General features: G+C 42.3%; 1 protein-coding gene across 1 annotated transcript in view; it reads right to left on the bottom strand.

The window, feature by feature from the left end:
• AGBL1 (AGBL carboxypeptidase 1) overlaps positions 1-18,527 on the bottom strand; it is a 69,200-nt gene that overhangs the window by 12,741 nt on the left and 37,932 nt on the right. Inside the window, exon 12 of the mRNA XM_066328066.1 lies at positions 8,051-8,231. Coding sequence (XP_066184163.1) covers positions 8,051-8,231 — 181 coding nt within the window. The remainder of the gene's footprint in view (positions 1-8,050; positions 8,232-18,527) is intronic.

Below are 18,527 nucleotides of genomic sequence, written 5' to 3'. Positions count from 1 at the left end.
TTGAAGTATTTCTAGTGTTTACAGCAACAGAGTCTTTTTCCTTAATATTCTCCTTTTTATTTACATTCCCAGCTGTATTTCTGTTATGATCCTGAAAGCTCAAAGCCATTGATATGGACACTATTTGATTTTTGAATAGACTGCGTGCTGGATGGGATTACATCCCATTCTGAGCTGTCTTAAGTTAGACAGAAAAGTAGCACAGTTCAAGGGTGCCCTCACCTGCATGTCAGGGAAAGCGACAGAAATTATTGTGACTTCAAGCACTGAGCTGTTCTCCACCTCAAATCCAGCATGTGCACAAGACCAGACATCAAAGTTATTCAAAAGCAAACTCTCTTTTCTGTAATTTGCATGCTCTGGAGAGGAAAGCAACTATTCTCCCACCATCTTTGAATTGCCACATTCAGCCTCTACATGGGTTTACTGCAGGACACTTGGCAGGTAAATCTGCAGACTTTGGTTTGGCTATTCCATGCAGATGGTTCAACCCACAAAGTGTCAGCTGCCTTTCCAGAGATCTCTCATTCTAACCCCAGAGATGGTATTTTTGTCATCTAAAAATATCCATGAGAAATGAAGTTTAATCTCCCACAGCTCCTTCTTATTTGTGTTCAGACATCCTGTCACCTCTCTGCTCTCACAGATGTGACCCAGACCTGCTTTGGCTAACACTGTATCCATCTAAGCATAGAATTCACTGCTACTCAAACGAGGTGCTAGAGATTTCAATTATACAGACCAAGATCTATTAAAAAATTCGATGGGAGATCACCAATTTTTTTTCACATCACTGGAGCAAGGATTTCAAGTCATGATAGTGCACTGTGGAAGTGACTGATTGGTGCAATAAACTACATGGCTACATAAAGCCTCTTTCCCTGGTTCTTCTCATTTCTGAACGGTATTAAAATAGTTTATGAGTGTTCAGCTGCTTTGCACTTTACACCCTCTTATGTGCCATAATTGTTAGAGGGAAGACAGAAAAATCATCACTTTTTTAATCTTCGCCTTTTGTTTTTATGCTAATGACCTTTCGGTATCCAACAGACAACGAATACAGGAAATGTTCCTCAAGAAGTAGGTTTTCATTAATGTCATTCCTTTTACAGCTGGCAGAAGACGTCACAGACCAGAGCTAGAGCTGAGAACCAAAATTCTGCTTTAGGCAGTGCCCCATGAGAGCCAGGGTCCCTGGGGGGACTGGTACTTCCCTCTCCTTCAAAAGCTGAAATTATGAGCATTTTGGGAGAAATATGGGGCAACATGAAACAGAGAAGGAAACCACTACTGGAGATGCTGTCATGGGATGCACCTGGAAAGAATTCTTGCCCTCACACCTTGTCACTGCCTGGTAAAAAAATCCTCCCAAATGAAAAACAAAACAGCATGACATGAAGATACTAACCGGATTATGGGTTGTTATGTGTATATATTTAGCAATAAATCCTTTTTTCCTACTGGCAGTCTATGAAATATACATATATACACACAGAGCAGAATATAGCAGCTCTTCTCCAACTGAAATGAGTCCTTAAGTCTTCGCTGTTTCTGGAGACAAACAAAAGCAATCAAAAGGTGAATTAGGACCTAGACTACATTGATCACTACCACTTCTCTGTGTTCTGCTTCCCCAGACACTGAAGGATCCTATGGGATATAATACATCATATAACAATTTTATATAAGGGCACACCCACTGGTGAAATTCAATAAGCCAGTTCTAAAACACTACAGAAAAGTTTCTCACTTCTGCACATCTCTGAATATAGCATAATTTCTGATGTAAAAAGAATTTTACATCATAAATCACCCCTATTTCCATGCAGAAAAACATCAGCACAGTTACCTGAGAGTCCCTGCCAAGGTTATGATTTCATGAAGGTGGGATGTGTTCAAACACTGACTTCAGAGTTGTGCAAGTGTGCACACACCCAAAGTGCACCATCACTGGAGCATTTTTCTCTGCCAATGTCACCCCCTCCTTCTTTATTTTCTCCCCTCAGCTCAAACCTGAGCTATAGAACTTCAAGAGCCCTTTAGTTCTACCCCTTCATGGCTTGGAGCTACTTTGCAGCATTAAAACTGTGCTGCACCTTTTTCTGACTCCCAGCAGTGCTGTTCATTAGGCTGCAGAAAAGGTTTTGGTTTCTCACCCTCTCGTCGCAGTATTGACTCAATTTTCTGGTTTTTATTTTCTTGATGCTTCTGTGGGACACTCAGCTGGGTTTATAAAATTAGGATGGCAATTTGCTGAAACCACTGGAGCAAATTTTGCCCGTGTAATTACCCAATTGCAATCACACAAGCCATGTGCACAGGTAAACAATTCAACTTCAGCTGGACCTCTGTAGGTACATTTTTGCACAGCAATTTTGAAAATATAAGCTCTCAAATGAAGCTTATTTTTGTAGATAAGGCTCTTCATCACTTTTCTACAAACACCATTTCCACTTGCCAGTCTGTTTCCCCAACCCAATGTAATTTTACATCCCCTCTCCTACCACAGTACTTCACCAGCTTTTAATGTTACATTTGAATAATAGATTCCAAAGAGAGGGAAGGGGAAAAGTGAGAGAGAAATACACAAATAAATAAAAAAGTTAAAGAACAACATTAGCCAAAACACAAAGCTAACCCAGCACAGAATTTTTAAAAGCAAATTAATGGAAAATCAGTTCTACGCTTGCAAGCCTAAGCTCCTGATTTTTTTTGTTCATAAGCTTTCAAAAGTTTCAGTGCATATTTCACAAAATAATTATGTGTTTTAATACTTAAAAGGACTAAAAAGCCACATAAAATGAAAAATGTCACTTGGAACTTCAGGGATGTCCAGTTTTCATGGCAAAAGTAATACTGCCTGATTTATTACACAGGGTAATACATGAAGGTATATTACAAGAGACAATAACCTTCATTCCCAGGCAATTTCAGCTTTCCAGGTAGTGTGGATATTGCAGTAAAGTACTGGACATTCTTCATTGCATCTATAAAAGTGAAGTTTTTACAATTTCATTTTGTGGACTTCTCCCATCCTATGAATAACAACTCCATCTCTGCATCTGTAGCTTCCAACAGGCTGTAACTCAGGTAAACAGGTTTGATCTTGAGATGGGTGGCCAAAAGAGCCTTTTTACCTGTGGTATTAGCTCAACTCCAAAATATTCAGCTTTGATACCAGTGTTTGATGTCTACCACAATCAGCTACAAGGTACCATGCAAGTTCAGCAGCAATTACATCTCAGTGTAAACTTGCTTATGCAGCCAGCTGGGCCAGGCTTTGCATAAGTGTCCTGGAAATCTCAAGAAGGTAGAAAGAGACTCCTGATTTTTAATACATTTCCACAATTCCTGCATTGATGATACTGAGGTATCCTTCACAAACTCTCATCAGGTGGTTGTGGAAGTCATTGCAGCAGGATACTTCCCTTGTGTCAAGGTGTAATCCTGAACAAAAGCTGCAGCTACAAAGCTCAGAGCTCCATGAAGTGCCTCATGCAGGCAGGGCTGAGGTGCTGGGTCAGGCTGCATGGGAGCCAACAGCCCAGCATCCTTTTCATCCCCACCCATCCCACTGCCCAGCCCAGCATCCTTTTCATCCCCACCAACCCTAATACACAGCCCAGCATCCTTTTCATCCCCACCAACCCTAATACACAGCCCAGCATCCTTTTCATCCCCACCAATCCCACTGCACAGCCTGTGGCACTAATGCACCAGGCCCTAACAAGGCACCAGCTGCTCCTTGCCTTTCTCTCTAGAGAGCCCAGCATGGGCACAATTGTGATGGGAATAATATCCCACAAATGGGAGTCAAATAAGCATAATAACAAACAAAAGGGATAATGACACACAATCAAGCTAACAAGAATTATAATATAATTCAATCATCTCATTAACTTTACTAAAAGCCAGCTTTGTACACCAGTCTCCTGGCTCCTGAAAATGTCTTCAAAGGAGTGCACACATCTGATTACAAACTCACATCATCACTTAGGGAAACAGACACGAATGCAGAACAAAGGGATTCCTTTCTGAGCCTGTGGAACAACCTGTTCATATCTAATATTCATGCTAACTTGAAAATGCAAGGTAGAGCCTATCCAAAGTGAAATCGTTCCCAAGGCTAGAAGCTGAAGTGTTTAGTAGTCCAAGGCAGTAACATCACTGAGCACACACCCAGTGATTTTTTTGTAGTAAAATTTCCAGGTGACCTTGCATCACCAGCATAAATTGTACAGAAAAGAGCACAGGGGCACACACACAACTCACTGGGCACCTTTTCTGTTTAGGAGCTTACAAAGAATGCACATGCTTTGGCAATTGGCAACTGGGAGACTGATGAAACATGGAACAATGCCTTGGATCCTTCCAGTTTTTAATATGGCCATTAACTAATTAGATTTCACGACCATTTAGAAGACAGATGATATCGCAATCTCCATTCTATTAGCAGGAACAATATGGTACTTCCATGAGAAACCTGCCAGCAGGAGAGTGAGGCCCCAGAATTTAAACAAACCCAAGGTCCTGCCCACACCACACTTGTTAGTCAAAAAGCAGCAGTTGTGTTGGTCAGTTGTTAGGCCGGACACTGGGACAAGCAGTTATAAACAACAAATTGTGTTCACTCTCCGGGTCAAACTCCTGAAAGCACTTGGGATATGCTGAAGATAATAGGAATTGTAGCAAAGCACCCAAAATTTCAGCTATACTGCTTCTGAGAAACAAAACCATCGAGCAATAAAGCCAACTACTGACACAAGGCTGGTGCTGAGTCCCACAGACAATGATATCACACAGGCTCCTGTTTTAGAGGCTCAGGCACACTATAAATTAGGTGAGGGTGTTAAAACAACAGCTGGCTGCTAATTAGTCACAGCCCCCCTCAGCAGGGTATCAGCAAAGTGGCAGAGAACATCTCGAGTAAATTAAATTTTAAAAAATCCTACTGCAATCACTCCCCTGACAGACCCTTCCTTCATCTCCCCTCTCAGCTTTTTATTTATTGTAATTACTTTAGTAATAAGATTTGTTTCCTTGTTATTATATATATTACCATGTAGGGCAACAACAACAACAACAACAACAAATAATAGCTGGGAAGAGTTATAGAGCTTATTTATCTCCTTGGCTGTTATTGGGCCATTGGGTGGAGAGAGGGATGAGGAGGTGGGGGCCTGGGAAAAGCAGTAAATAGAAAAGAAAGCATATTCCTCGGGAGCAGAGACATATGGGGGCATATTTACGAAGGAGGAAACACTGACAATGAATGAATAGAGCTAATAACTCAGGGGGCCCAGCAGCCCTGGCTGATAAAGGAAGGAATAAACAATCCTGCACTGGAAGTGCTGTCAGAAGGGAGAGTCCTGGGGTGCAGCTGTCTGCAGGGGGATGTTTATCACACAAGGAGAGCCAAGGATGGGCTGTCACATCAGCACAGCACAAAGGGCCTTGGATGAAACTGGGGCACCTCCCACAGCAGAGGGGAACTCAGACAAGTGTGTGGTGCAGGGCCAGACACCATTTCTGGGTGTTCCACCGAGGAGCAATTCACAGAAATGAGAGCTAAGAAATACTGCAGCTCATATTTTATCTCATGCTGTGCAGGCACTAGCCACATTTGGTACCCTAAGCCCTCAAATCCATCACTGCCCTCTCAGTGGAAGGCAACAGAAGCAATACCTGAGGCACCAAAGCAGCAAAGAGCTGTAAAAATTCATGCTCCATTTGAGGAAAATTAGCCCACACTTCATATGCACCTCCCAGAGCCACCAATTATTCCAGTATAGATGTTCACAGAACTTGAATCTTTTTCATCTCTGAGGTCTTCAGAAAAGCATCAGTGCACACTCTAGCCACTTTACAATGTGCATCTCTGAGCACAGCCAGTGTATGTGAGGGTTGAGTCTTTCACAATTTACAAAATGCTCTTTTCTTATCCAAATATGCCATGCTTCCACATATGCCTACCCAAGTGCTTTTGGTGAGGTGGTGACAATTTAGGTGCAGAACTTGTGAAGAAAACATGGGGACAGACTCATAGAGCATCTGTCAAAGAGCAGCACACAACTCCTGTAACACTTCTCTCCTGGAGAAAGATTCCATTAATTCAAAACCACTCCTTTCCCAGCCTGCTCACAACTCTGTGCTATTCTTAGAGAAACACACACATCATAGATTAACCAGTCTGGAGAGAGCCCTTGGAGTGTGTTTGCAGAGTGCATGGCACCAATTTAGAACTAAACTCCTTCAACCCTCTGACCACAGAGAAGCAATAAAGAGAAGGAGGGATGTCTGCAGTTGTACAGCTTTGTGTGACATCACCTCAAGATTTAGTCCTTAAGGATGCAGCTCTGCATCATAAACCAACTCCTTAGACCAGCCATTAGCTTTTTTCCCTATCCCTGATCCTTTCTGCCTCTTATTGCCCAGAGAACACAACATGTCCATTTCGGAGTGTAAGCATTAATACAGGAGAGAAAAAGGTCATTTATACAAACAGTGTGTTTGGGTATAGAGACAAATGTGCTTCTTCTCCCCCTCTTAAGATCATCCTTCCAAACAGAAGGCACCAGGTTCCAAAGGTTAAGTGGGAGCACACTCCTTTTTTCCTTTGCACTTTTTGAGAGTGTGCAGAGAAAAACTGTTCTAGAAGGGATTTTAGTGGACATTTCTATCTCTTTATTTCAGTAACTGTCAAAAAACTGAAGCTTTTCTCTGATAGGTTTGAGGAGGTAATGAACAAAGCCCCTGAGCAAACAAGGAACAGACGGAGTAAATTAAAGGGGAGGGAGAACCAACAGAGAGACAGAAAATCCAGCACCTGCCTTACCTTGGAGAAGCAAAGCTTACTCAGCCTGTGCTGGGGGAGGGTGGGTGCAGGAGGGAACAGGGTGTTTTTAAAACAGATAAAGAACAGTCCATGGCTATATTCCAAAAGAAAAATCAGGATTTCCTCTACCTAGCTGCTACTATGGTTACCCCACAGCTTTGAAGAAATCATGTGGCTTCCAATAAATTTCCTTCATCTAAAAAAGACTCACCAGCTCCCATCTCCACCCATTGGTTCATTAATTTATAAAATTCATCAAGTTCTTTTCAATGAAAAGCCTCCTTGATTCAACTGAACAGAAGAATCAAGTGACAAAAGGGAAGAAATTGCTCCTCTGCAAAAAGCCAAGGGACACAGTAGTTGCAAACCCTGCAAGAGCCCATCACCAGGTCAAGGCAGCAGCCACTGGTGGGATGTGATCATGATGTCCTGCCCTTGCATTGAGCAACAGTTATTAACTCACTGCCACTCCACGAACACCCAAAGTGAACAAATTCCACTGTCTGCAGAGAGGAGGAGATTTGTTTTCCAGCAAAGTGCAAGCCTACCTTAGCTTAGTGCCCTCTTCAAGGTTTCACACAACAGTATTTATTTCAGCTCAACGTATTAGGAGCAGAGTTGAGTTGTACCTTTTCCAGTCATGCACAGGGAGAGGAGAGTTAGTGTGGGTGGATGGGGAGGGTATAAGGTAAAGAATGCAAAAAGGAAATCAATATTTTCCAAGATCAGATTCAGCATCTCTTAGGAAACATGTGGGAAGGAAGATTGAAAAGAAGGTGGAGGAAGGTTCACTATACAGAAATATTTCTGTGAAAATTTAAGAAATCCTTATTCATCCTCCCCCTACCAGGTTATACGAAGCATTAATTACAGCCAGTTTTTCCCAAGCATATCTGCTTTGCAGCTGTATTCTGCCCTGCTGCTTTAGCAGAATGAAAAAACCTCCACTTGTCAGTAAAGATCCTGTTTCTCCAGAACCACTAACACTCCTTCCAGGGAATTGAGAGATCTGACCACAGACACTACAGAAACACATCCACTGGACAAATACAGGAGAGCACACCAGGCCCTGTCTCAGATTTGTGTTTTCCACACAGGACTGATAGCAGGATGAATAAAACACGGGGCAAAGGCAATTCTCCCAGTACAAACATTGAAGAGGAGACCTTCTGGGTGCACAGACAGACTCCAGAAAAAGCACAGGTCACAACTCACTTGCCATGGATGACTCCATCAGGATTAAGCATGGGCACAATCTTGAAGATGAAACATTTCCTCAGGAGCTCAGCAATGGGATCAGTGCTCACCAGGAACTCCAGGGTCCCCTTCATCACCCAGCTGGAGTTGCTCTCACCAGGGTGAACACGGGCTGTGAGAAACACGTAGGGACGGCTGCCTGCAAAACAAAGCAGAAACATCCCCAAAATAAACAGGACTTTTCCTTGAATAAGATCTTTGCAAGTGAATTTTACAATCCAAATTGTTATCTAAAAACCCCTTGTTTTCTAAGGAAAATACACCCCTATACATTCCAGATATTTTCTCAAGGTGCTATTTATAAATTGATCATAGATTTGGTCCTCAGAACCAGCCCATTTCATCCTGATCTCTCTGTTTATTCTGTGATAACTTACAAGTATTTACATTTACCATTAGAGAGCATTCTGCAGGTGCAGGTTGTGGCCTCTCCAAATAGCTTTACCATACTTTCTACCAATAATTGAAAATTTGATCCCATCAAATTTCATTAAGGTTTAAAAGGCAGCAAGAAATTATTTAGTTTTCTAAGGTCCTGCTTCACTTTCAGTATTTCACCATTAACAATTCAGAACTTTCTAAATATCTAAGCCAATTTGCCCACCCATAAGGGGCTCCAAGGACATGAAAGCTGCCTGATCTCTGGAAATAATTTGTGTTGTAGGGTCAAAATAATAATTAATTGAACTAAACCAATACAATTAAAGAAAATGCACTAATATGTTCACCAGAGCTGCAGAGGTTGAGTACTCAAACCTAACCATTATTTCATAACAACACAACAAAAGGTAGAAATAACAATACACATAGCTAAGGCAAGCTGTTGCTTTTGGTGGAAAGACTTTTTCAGTTTTATATAATATAGATGCTCACTCAGACGAAAAAGACTAATTTTCAGAAGTTACAACTAGAAGAGTTCATCTGTTTCTAGTACTACTTTTCATGCATGGGAAACATAAGCTGTGACAATTTGAAGTAGGGGAGGGGATTTGGGAGGTCGCTTTAAAAAAGAAAAAAGAGTAAATTGAATTTTTACGAAACGGTTCATTGATAATCTCTACTGAACCTATTTCAAAACAGACTTGCAACTTAACAGCAAAAGTTTCCTTGTTATCAGATATGTTATTTGCTGTTCCTGTGAAAAAGCCACTAAACACATTTGGTCTGGCTACAAGCCTCCAAAAACTCTCAGCATGCATATGCTTAGAAGAGACCAAGTTTGACAGCAGATTCTTTGAAGATCCCATCTGTGCTGAGCGCACTTCAGGGATGGGCCAAGGCAACAGGAGAAGGCAGAAGGAGACACCTGCCAGGCACAGAAAATAAAAGGAAAGGAGAAAGCAATTATCTGTCTTAAAATGATCCTTTTGTGATCATTCACTACCACAAGTCAACCTGACAGATTCACTTCAGTGAAAGCTTTATCTGTCAGGGCATCACAGCCATGCCAGGGCAGATTTGTCCCACTCAATCAGGCAACAGAGCTCAGGCTCTGCTCCCTTCGTGGTCTGAAGAGCTCCAGATGATAGCACTGGGAGAGGCAACAGGACAGAATGAAAACCAAAGGCATCAGCTGAGTGCCCCGGTAAACAAATGCTGAATTAGCACCTTACACGCCTTTGTCCTTAGCTCCCAAAGCCATCCTTCAGTTTCCAAATGCTTTACAAATCATTAATTAATCATGGTAAAACAGGGAGGTAGAACACCATCCCCAAAAATACACATGGTAATAAAGAGCTGTTCAGCTGTTTGTCTGACCAAGAAAAGGCTGTGGAGTTGGGAATACAGGTGAAATTTCTCATTTCACGTTCAAACAAGAAATAAGCATTCATTTTTTTTTTTCCTTAACCGTGTATTCTGCACAGTTCTGCTCAGTATGTACTTCACAGCATAATTTAGTTACATCACACAGGGACACACTCAGATTTGGGAATAATCCCACATCCACACTTCCCTCTTAAGCAGTTGGTGGGCACTAGAACTGCACTCCCAGCTCAAAGAGCTCATACTGAGCAATCATGCTCTGGTCCACTAAAGCAACTGGGACTCTGTTTCTCCACAGCCACATATTAGGCTTTTACCATTCTTACACCTCACCATACTGGAGGGTTGGTGCATTTTCATCAGTGTGTGCTCATAAGTGCCTTAGGCACTTATGGAAAGCAAAAGGCTCCTTTAGCTCCTGCAGAACTATGCCTTTCTGATTTTTTCTCCCAGAATTAGAGTACACTAGTTCTATTCTTCTCCAGCTAATTGTGCATTACCATCTACCTTAGTAATGCCTTATAATAGCAACAAACAAAAACCAGATTTCACAAAGACATCAGCTGCATTTTGCCATTTCCAAACATTTTCTCCTTTGTCCCATCACCATGATTTAATGCTGTTTTTCAGGCTCATTGCTGAGCTAAACTTATGGGGCTGTGCAGTTATAGCTGGGAATGAGGCTCCTGAGGACTTCTAATGGACAGCAGCTGTAAATAGCACAGAGCAAAATAAAATGTGCTCTCTTTTGCAATTGATGAATACAGCTTTAACAACTCTTACCTCTTCTGGATATTGGTACAGAGCTCAACATCTCAATTGAGAGGTTCATTCCTCAGTCAAAATAAGAAAAAAAAAAAACCAAAACAAAAAAAAACTCACCTCTAAGCAACAGCTTTTTCATGTCAGAAACCCAGGACAATTTGCCATAATTCTACTAATTGCAATAGCACGGGGCTGGCAGAGACCTGAATTCTGCTGTTTCTCTCAAGGCTCATCAAAGTCAAGCTTGTCTTACTTAGACTCAGTGTTTGGAAAAGCTCCTGGAGTCTCCAGATCTTAAACCCAGGAAGCATGAGGGCAGGGAAAGAACAGAGACACTGTTCTCCTGTAGGTGACAACAGGAGGGCCCCATTGCCTGCAGGTCCAGCCAAGGAAATCTCTCTATTCTGGTGAAAGTTTCCTTTGAAAGATCTCCTCCTGCCAAGCACATCCACAGCTCTGACATCCCACCCACAGGAGAGTCATAAGGAAGGTTTGTACAAGCAAGGAAACCACAGACCTTGTTAACTGTCTGCTCCCTTCACAGGAGCCATCACAGCCAAATCCCACATTCAAATGCTGCTCCCCCAGAGTGCTCCCAGCCTGAAAACTAATGATGCAGCAAATAGAGCAAAGAGCTGATGACATGGCCATAAAACTTGCTACTCTTGGAACACCTGGAAAACAGCAGGAGTGGCCCAAACCTATGTTTTACAGCATATCCAGTTACTTTGGAATTATTGTGCTAACTGCTATTAACAGAGCTCATGAAAAGGCCAGACAGAGCACTGGCCAGGCATGCAGCAAACTCAGCTGGCAGCACCAGCTGAGATCTCAGTTCAGCTCCTTCCCTTCATTCCTGACTTCTAGCACCCCCATAACTGCAGTCCTGACCAGACCAGCTCAGTACTACCCAGTACACCTTACTGGTTTATACTGGTGCCCTACTGCCCTTCTCTCTCTGCTCTTTCAGAGCCCCGTGGTACAATTTCCCATGTCCTGATCCTCTGTTAAGGACTCACAACCTCATGGTTGTCTCATTCCTCCCCCAGGACCAGAACTAAGCTTATGTCCCCAGAACCCTCAGGGACTTAACACTTAGGGAGCTCCTTTCCAAGTTCTGAGGAGGCTGCCAGAAAGCTCAGGTTAGCCATTTATCTCTGCAAAGCCCACACTGCACATAATCTTCTCTGGGAATGTAAATAATAAAAAGAGAAAGTAGAGAAGCCTTTTCATGCTACATAAAGCCTTATCCAACAAATCATGTCTCCTTACACTGTGTTACATTTCGACATGCCCAGGATATAACATGGCATCAACAATACCCTGGGTGGGAGATTAAAGAACCACTGATTCCTCTTGCAAGACTTCAAGCAAAGAACCTTTGAATGATAATTTTACTAATGCATCACCTAATTCCCATCTCTCCTTCTCTTCACTCATTTTTGATTGTGGATATATGCATGAAAATGAGAGCTTTGTTCTTGCAGTCTGTGCTAACTTGCTGCTTAATCTCCTGCCTCTAAGGGTCCTCCTCTAGTCCTGTCATCACCGAGGTTCACTAAGAGGTGGCTTTGATGTCACTAATCGTGACATCAATTGGAGAATGAGAAGCCTGAAAGAAAAGAACAAAACCCCATTAACACAGCAGTGTCCCTCATCAAGGGGAGCACAGAAAGGAAATGAAAAGCAGTTCCAGATGCCCTGACCTGAGATGCTGTTCTAAATTATTTCAAGCTGAGGTTTGAGCCATGCCATTTGTAAAGGGGTAGGACGTTGAAACGACACAGGGCTAGGATTTCTTAAGGGGTCAAAGGGAATTATGCACACAGCATGTGAAAAATCCAGTCTAGATCTGGGTCCTGGGCTGAAACTTTCTGGCTGTGCCTCTGCATGCCTCTCTTTCCTTTGCACAAGCCCAGGGACATTAAGACACAGGCTTCTTTTTCTCCTTTATGTCTAAGTACAGCGTGACTACCAGAAGAATTACACAGATCAAAGGGCCAAGTTTATCTCAGGATAGAGTAGAGAAAAACCGAGAAAGCAAAATTTTTCCTCCCAACTTAATTAGCTGTGCCCACTACAGGTCATTCTGTGAGTAAGTGATAAAGTAAACAGGAGGACCATCACAGAGCTCTTCAATGTATGTCACAGCTGCACCATGTCCTGGATGCATCTGACATGCCCAAGGCTGCAGAGTTTTGAAAAACCAGAGAGGATATGGTGTGATGTACAATTAATATGTTGAAGTATATCTGTAAAAAAAATCAAATACTAAGATCACAGAAAACAACGAGCCAGATCTGAGGCAGAATCTGTGTCAATACTTTTCTCCCCTCCTAAAACTTTTCCACTGGTTGTCAGACTTTCAAGTTGCCTTAAGACAGAATAATTCTTCCCTGCCCATCTCCCCTACCCCAGATTGCTGTCTCCTTGCTCTGCCTGGTTTTGGCTAGATGCTCCAAAAGCAGACACATGTTAATACAGAGGCAAAATACATTCTAGCAGGGTCAGCTCTTGTTTTCCAGAATTATCAATGAGCTATTCCTTTTTTAAATATTTCTGTATTATATGTATTATTACTGTTACCTAAGGCAAAGTGAACATTACAAATCATCTTGGCTGCCTGTTCTCTACCTTCATAGCTTGATGGGAGAGTTTCAGCCTCCAAGTTGCTTGGCAACCTCCTTTTGTGTACATGTTTTATGAATTCATTCACCTCTGGATCAAAGATGATCAGGGAGCTGAATGTGGGTACAGACTGCTCAGCCTCAGTTCTGCTTGACCTCCCAGTAATGCTGGGTTTGAACTCCAGGAAATTGGTAAGCAAGTTGTCAAGCCTGCTTTGGGGAAGTTTCCAAAATCCCAAGCTCTTAAAGCAGCAGGAAAATCTGTCATTATTTAGCAGGACCTTCAGTATGACTGAAGGCAAAGGAAACCCACATGAACTTATTCTGGTTCAAATCAAAGCATTCTTCTTGGGGAAGGTTGGGGAACAACTGAACCTTATTTTCAGGACTTACACCTATGGAAAGCCTACTATAAAACCCTTTGCAAATTGCCCCAGATTATAACTAACATCCCCATCCCATCCCAGTGTGCACCTGCAATAGTCTAACAGAAATTTCCAACCACTGCATCATCCAGTCCTGGATACAACCACTCAGCATTCACTGGCACATCCAGTGCCACTCTGCACACCCTCTGAGCTGCTCAAATATCATCAGACTTCAGAACTGAAACCATCCAGGCACCTTATAAAGCTGCTGTCAAGCAAGTTACCTGCATTTATCTCCTCCCAGGGCTGTCACTAGCAGAGGAATTCCTCTGCCTGGGTGCACTTCCCGCCCCTGTGCTCACTGCTGCCATCCATCTCTGCTCCCCTCTGCCACATTCCGAGGGCATGGGGACAAGATGGGGACAGCTGGCAAGGAAGAAGTACTGCTAAGAAGGACTAGGGGATTACAGCAGATGAGATAGTGATGTAAAGCAGTCGCTCTCTCCTGAGACTCACACCAGGCAACGCCACAGCCAAGGCAAGGAACACTGTTACTTCCCTCTGCTCAACCCAGTGAGCAAAAGCAAATAGCTGCAGTGCTGTGCCCACTGCTCCCCACCACAGGTGATGAAAACTGAAGAGGCCATTGAAAATCACAAAATGTTTTAGAAGTCTTAGGCTGAAAAATTGGAGAAAAAAGGGTTTCAGACACAGAAAGAAAAGGTGACCAGAGAGGAAGGAGAAATAACCTTTCAATTGCAAAAGGCTGCTGTAAAGAGATTGCAATCACCTGTCCTCACTGCCCAGTGGGACTAGGCTGCATAAAAAGAAACACAAGTTGCTATCAGCTAAGCCAGCCCACGGGGTCCTGACTGCCCTCACTGCTGTGCCTGAACATTGGCCTTTCCTCCTGATGGTTCCTTGTTCATAAAGTCCTGAGTCAAGAATCTCCACTAGAGTACCCAAATCAGTGCCAGCAGAGGCCTATAGCCACATAAGTCATGATAGATCCTTTAAAAACTTGGTCCATGATTCCCCTTAATCCTCTGGAACTAGCTCTCTGTTCTGAGGGCTGCTGGAATTACTATTCCAGTCCACAAGGCAGCTCTGCCACCTCCTGTGCTCTCTTTGATGCAAGGTGTCTGCTTGCTACTTAATATCAGCCATTTTAAGCCATGTTAACCATTAGCCACTAATTAGAGGCTAATCAGAAATATTTCATAAAATATTTCAGAAATGTTTCATCATCATGTTTTGACATCATTAGGGCTTCTTCCGACATACAGAACAGAATTATTTATGGGAAATTCTATCTTACCTGCTCATTTAGTGACAGTCTTGCCACTTCAAAAGTGGAGCAATATAATTTCTGGGATTTCTCTCATTAGGAATGATCTTCCAAAGCCTCTCTATCACCCTTAGGATTATTATTTCTCAGCTTCTGCTTATATATCCTCTTGAAAGGTGTGAGCAGCAACCACTAAGATCAGATCCAACACATGATCTAGGTAGCTGATGTAGGGAGCTCAAGATTATCTGTCAGAAGGCAGGCAAAGATCTATCATCCCTGGCTTCTATAACACACACATTATGGCTTTAATTTGTTCTGTGGCAGCAGGCAATTTCAGATACTCAAGTATTTTGTACTGCCATGGCCAGGCCATCAATCCATGTGTTTTCAGTCAGCATGGGAGAAATGTAGACTGTCTTGCAGAGATGCAAGGCTTCTGAGACCTGGCAAGTAGTAAAAAACCAGTAATTTTCAAGTTAGGCATTTATGTGACTTTCACCTTCTGGGGTTTTTGCACAAAGACAAAAAAGTTGAACTGAGAGAAGAACCAGATCATTGTTCTAAACTGTCCCATGCCTAAAAGAAGGTGCAGGCAGGAGATGAGTACACAGAGACCTGAAGGACAGCTGCTGTCACAGGCAGAGATCCATAGAACTATAAAATCCATGGGCTCTTTTCCGAGAGAAGGATTTCATCTGAAATGAAATCAGGCAGGAGGAGCAGACTGAAAAAGCTTCCATTGTCATAAAAATATCTCCCTGGGTAATCCACAGTGATGGAAAAAGGAAACCCTGATAATTTATGTGACAGTTTAATGGGATTTTGGTGACATATGATACTTTAGAAAGAATTTGCCCAAACAGGACAGACAGGACTTTAATAAGGCTTCAGCTCCAAACCAGCAATATTTTCACCCCTTGCTTTACATTTCATTCTACATACCCACTGCTCACTCACAGCTCATCTTTCTCATGTGCAAGGCACATTTCAACACTGTGAGAGCAACAACTGCACTTTCTGGTTAGATCTTCTGCCAGAGAGGCTTCTGAGTATCTGATCCCTAAAGGGATCAAGCTGCCTTTGCACCTACAGGGCTGAGCATCACTGAGCTGTGAACTCTGAGGCATGAGCTGCCCCCTGGCCATGTCCCTTGCTCTGTGAATGGCACGAATAGCTTCTGTGCAGTTTAAGGGCAGCAGATGGACAGTCTGGAGCAGGAGCTGCTGGCAGAGGGGACGCCCCCAGAACACACTCCAGGAATAAATGGCTTTCACAGAGTGAGAAATGCCCCAATCCCTCCTGCCTGTGGGGGACACAGCCTTTACCCCAGCACAACACCCCGTGCCCTTCACTGCCACAGCTCCCAGAGCAGACTCAGTGCAAGAGGAATTGCTCAGAGAGCCAAACCTGGGTGAATCTGGGGTTAATGGGAAGAAACTCCACAAAGGAACATTTAGATTGAATATCAGTGAGCTACACTAAAAAGTCTCCCCTGCGGAGAGGTGGAAGTTAACATTAAAACCACATTGCCCAGAGCACAAGAAGTTGTTTTGTACACAATAATCTTGCAGTGGCTAGGGACAGAAATAACCCAATAGGGTTTTGTTTTCTTTACTAACTTCAGTGGATCCAGCTAAGAAGCCCAAATTTTGCTAAATTCTCCTTCTGGGAAATCCAGGCATGAAAGGAATGGTAAAAAAATTGGGTGAAGATCTCAATATTTTGTCCACTCTGAGATGAACCCAGAACCTGCAATGAGCCTGTGAGCCTTAAAATGGACATGAGAAATGGAGCACCTCCAGTGTTTCTTTCACTTCTGGGAATAACAGCCAAATTTAACAGTTTAACACAAGTTTAAATTGTGTAGTACTTCAAGCTGTTCTGCTCTACAGAAGACAAACTCTACAGTTTATTTTAAAAAAGCTCCTTACTCTTTATGCAGAACATATTTAAAACCCACCTATTACCACCTACAGCATAAAGTAATGTTTATTCTTAAATATATGTTGTGCTTTTAAGTGGCACAGATCCATCTCTCCCTGACTTGAAGTCCTCCTCAGGGAATGACTTGAAAGTAGTAAAATATATTAAAAGAAACTACAATCACAGCCTCTCATTGTCAAAGGGATAAAATACCAATTTTTGTTAAGATAAAAAGCATCACAGATTGCCTCTGATGGCAAAAATTAAATTTTTGGTCTTCACTTGATTTGATATTTATCACTCATTCCTCCAGAATCAGTCAAGCAGGGAATGTTTCTTAAAAATATTATTCTGTATTTCTCCTGGAGTAAGCAAACTATGGGAATTTTAAATTGTGTGTTTTCTTGCATATAAAAAAAAAAAAAAAAAAAACAAAAAAAACCAAACCAAACAAAAACAAAAAACAAACAAACAAAAAAAAACAAACAAACAAACAAAAAACAACACAGAGGAAAAAGGAAATAAACAGAAAGTCTACAAAAAACTTCTAACACTTCACTATGTCAACTGCTTCACAGTAAAGGACCTTCTACAGGTTGACCTCATTTGTGGCCTCACTAAATTGAGTTTTACACCACTGCTGTCTATCCTAAATCTTGGAACTTCACTGTCCAGAGGTGATCCCAAAGGAAATTCTTGCTTTCCACAAACAAGGGATCAATGAGGTAAAACTCTCCAAATTTTGAATACCGAATCTTGTCTTTGTGGCAAGGTCTCAGATGAACTCCCCAAATATCTGAGCAAAAGAACACAAATGAAGGGTCAACATAAAAGGTCTTTCAATCAGATCAAGAGAGTAAAAGTGATGCTGGCCCAAAGACCTTGTATCACGACAAGCAGCAGCACATTTCATCTCCTAGACTGCATGACACGCTGCGTCATAAGCAGAACATAAGTTTTCCAAGAGAAATAGCACAGATGAGCCCTGAAGTTCCCAACTAAGTTCATACTGTATTTTTTTCCAAGCAGTTCTACTGCTGAGATATCCAAAAGATGAAGAAGGAACCAGGCTGATATAGCACAATGCACGTCCCAGACTACTTGACAAAACTAGGTGGAACAAAATTTGCCACTGCGTAAAGCAGATAACATGCAGAAATTTCAAATAGTCTGTGGAAAGACACACTGAGCAGTCCCTGTCTCAGGTCAGTAAGTTCTTTCCTTCAGATGCCAGCCAAAATGATGTCTAATGGATGATGTGTTCCTGCATCAATCACTGCAGGGAGGAGAGTGTCAAGTTAGGAAGAGTTGTCTGTTCGAGGAAATAAGATGGTAGGAAGGCTAGGGTGAGGAAAAAATGTTCTTTTTATCCCCACAAGTTGCTACAAAGTGCAGAAAAAGGTTCTCCTGAATAAAGGAGTCAGGCTGCAGAACAGCCTTGGCAGCCCCAGAAGGAACAAAAGAGGAAGATGTGACATCCTTCCTCAGCACTCCATGTATCACTGCAAGAGTGAGAGCTTTCACACAGGAGAGCTTTTAGTTCTTCATAGTTTCCTGAGTGATATTAAATTTATTTATAAAGCATTCTCCAGAAGGTTCTTTTAGACAAATTATTTAACAGCAGCACAATTGATAGCTCCTAATCAGTTTGAATTTCTGATGTGTAGTACACAGACTGACTTCATAAAGCATGATAC

The sequence above is a fragment of the Sylvia atricapilla genome, chromosome 13 (genome assembly GCF_009819655.1).
Source record: "Sylvia atricapilla isolate bSylAtr1 chromosome 13, bSylAtr1.pri, whole genome shotgun sequence".
NCBI classification, from domain to species: Eukaryota; Metazoa; Chordata; class Aves; order Passeriformes; family Sylviidae; genus Sylvia; species Sylvia atricapilla.
This window is presented reverse-complemented; position numbering and strand designations above follow the sequence as displayed.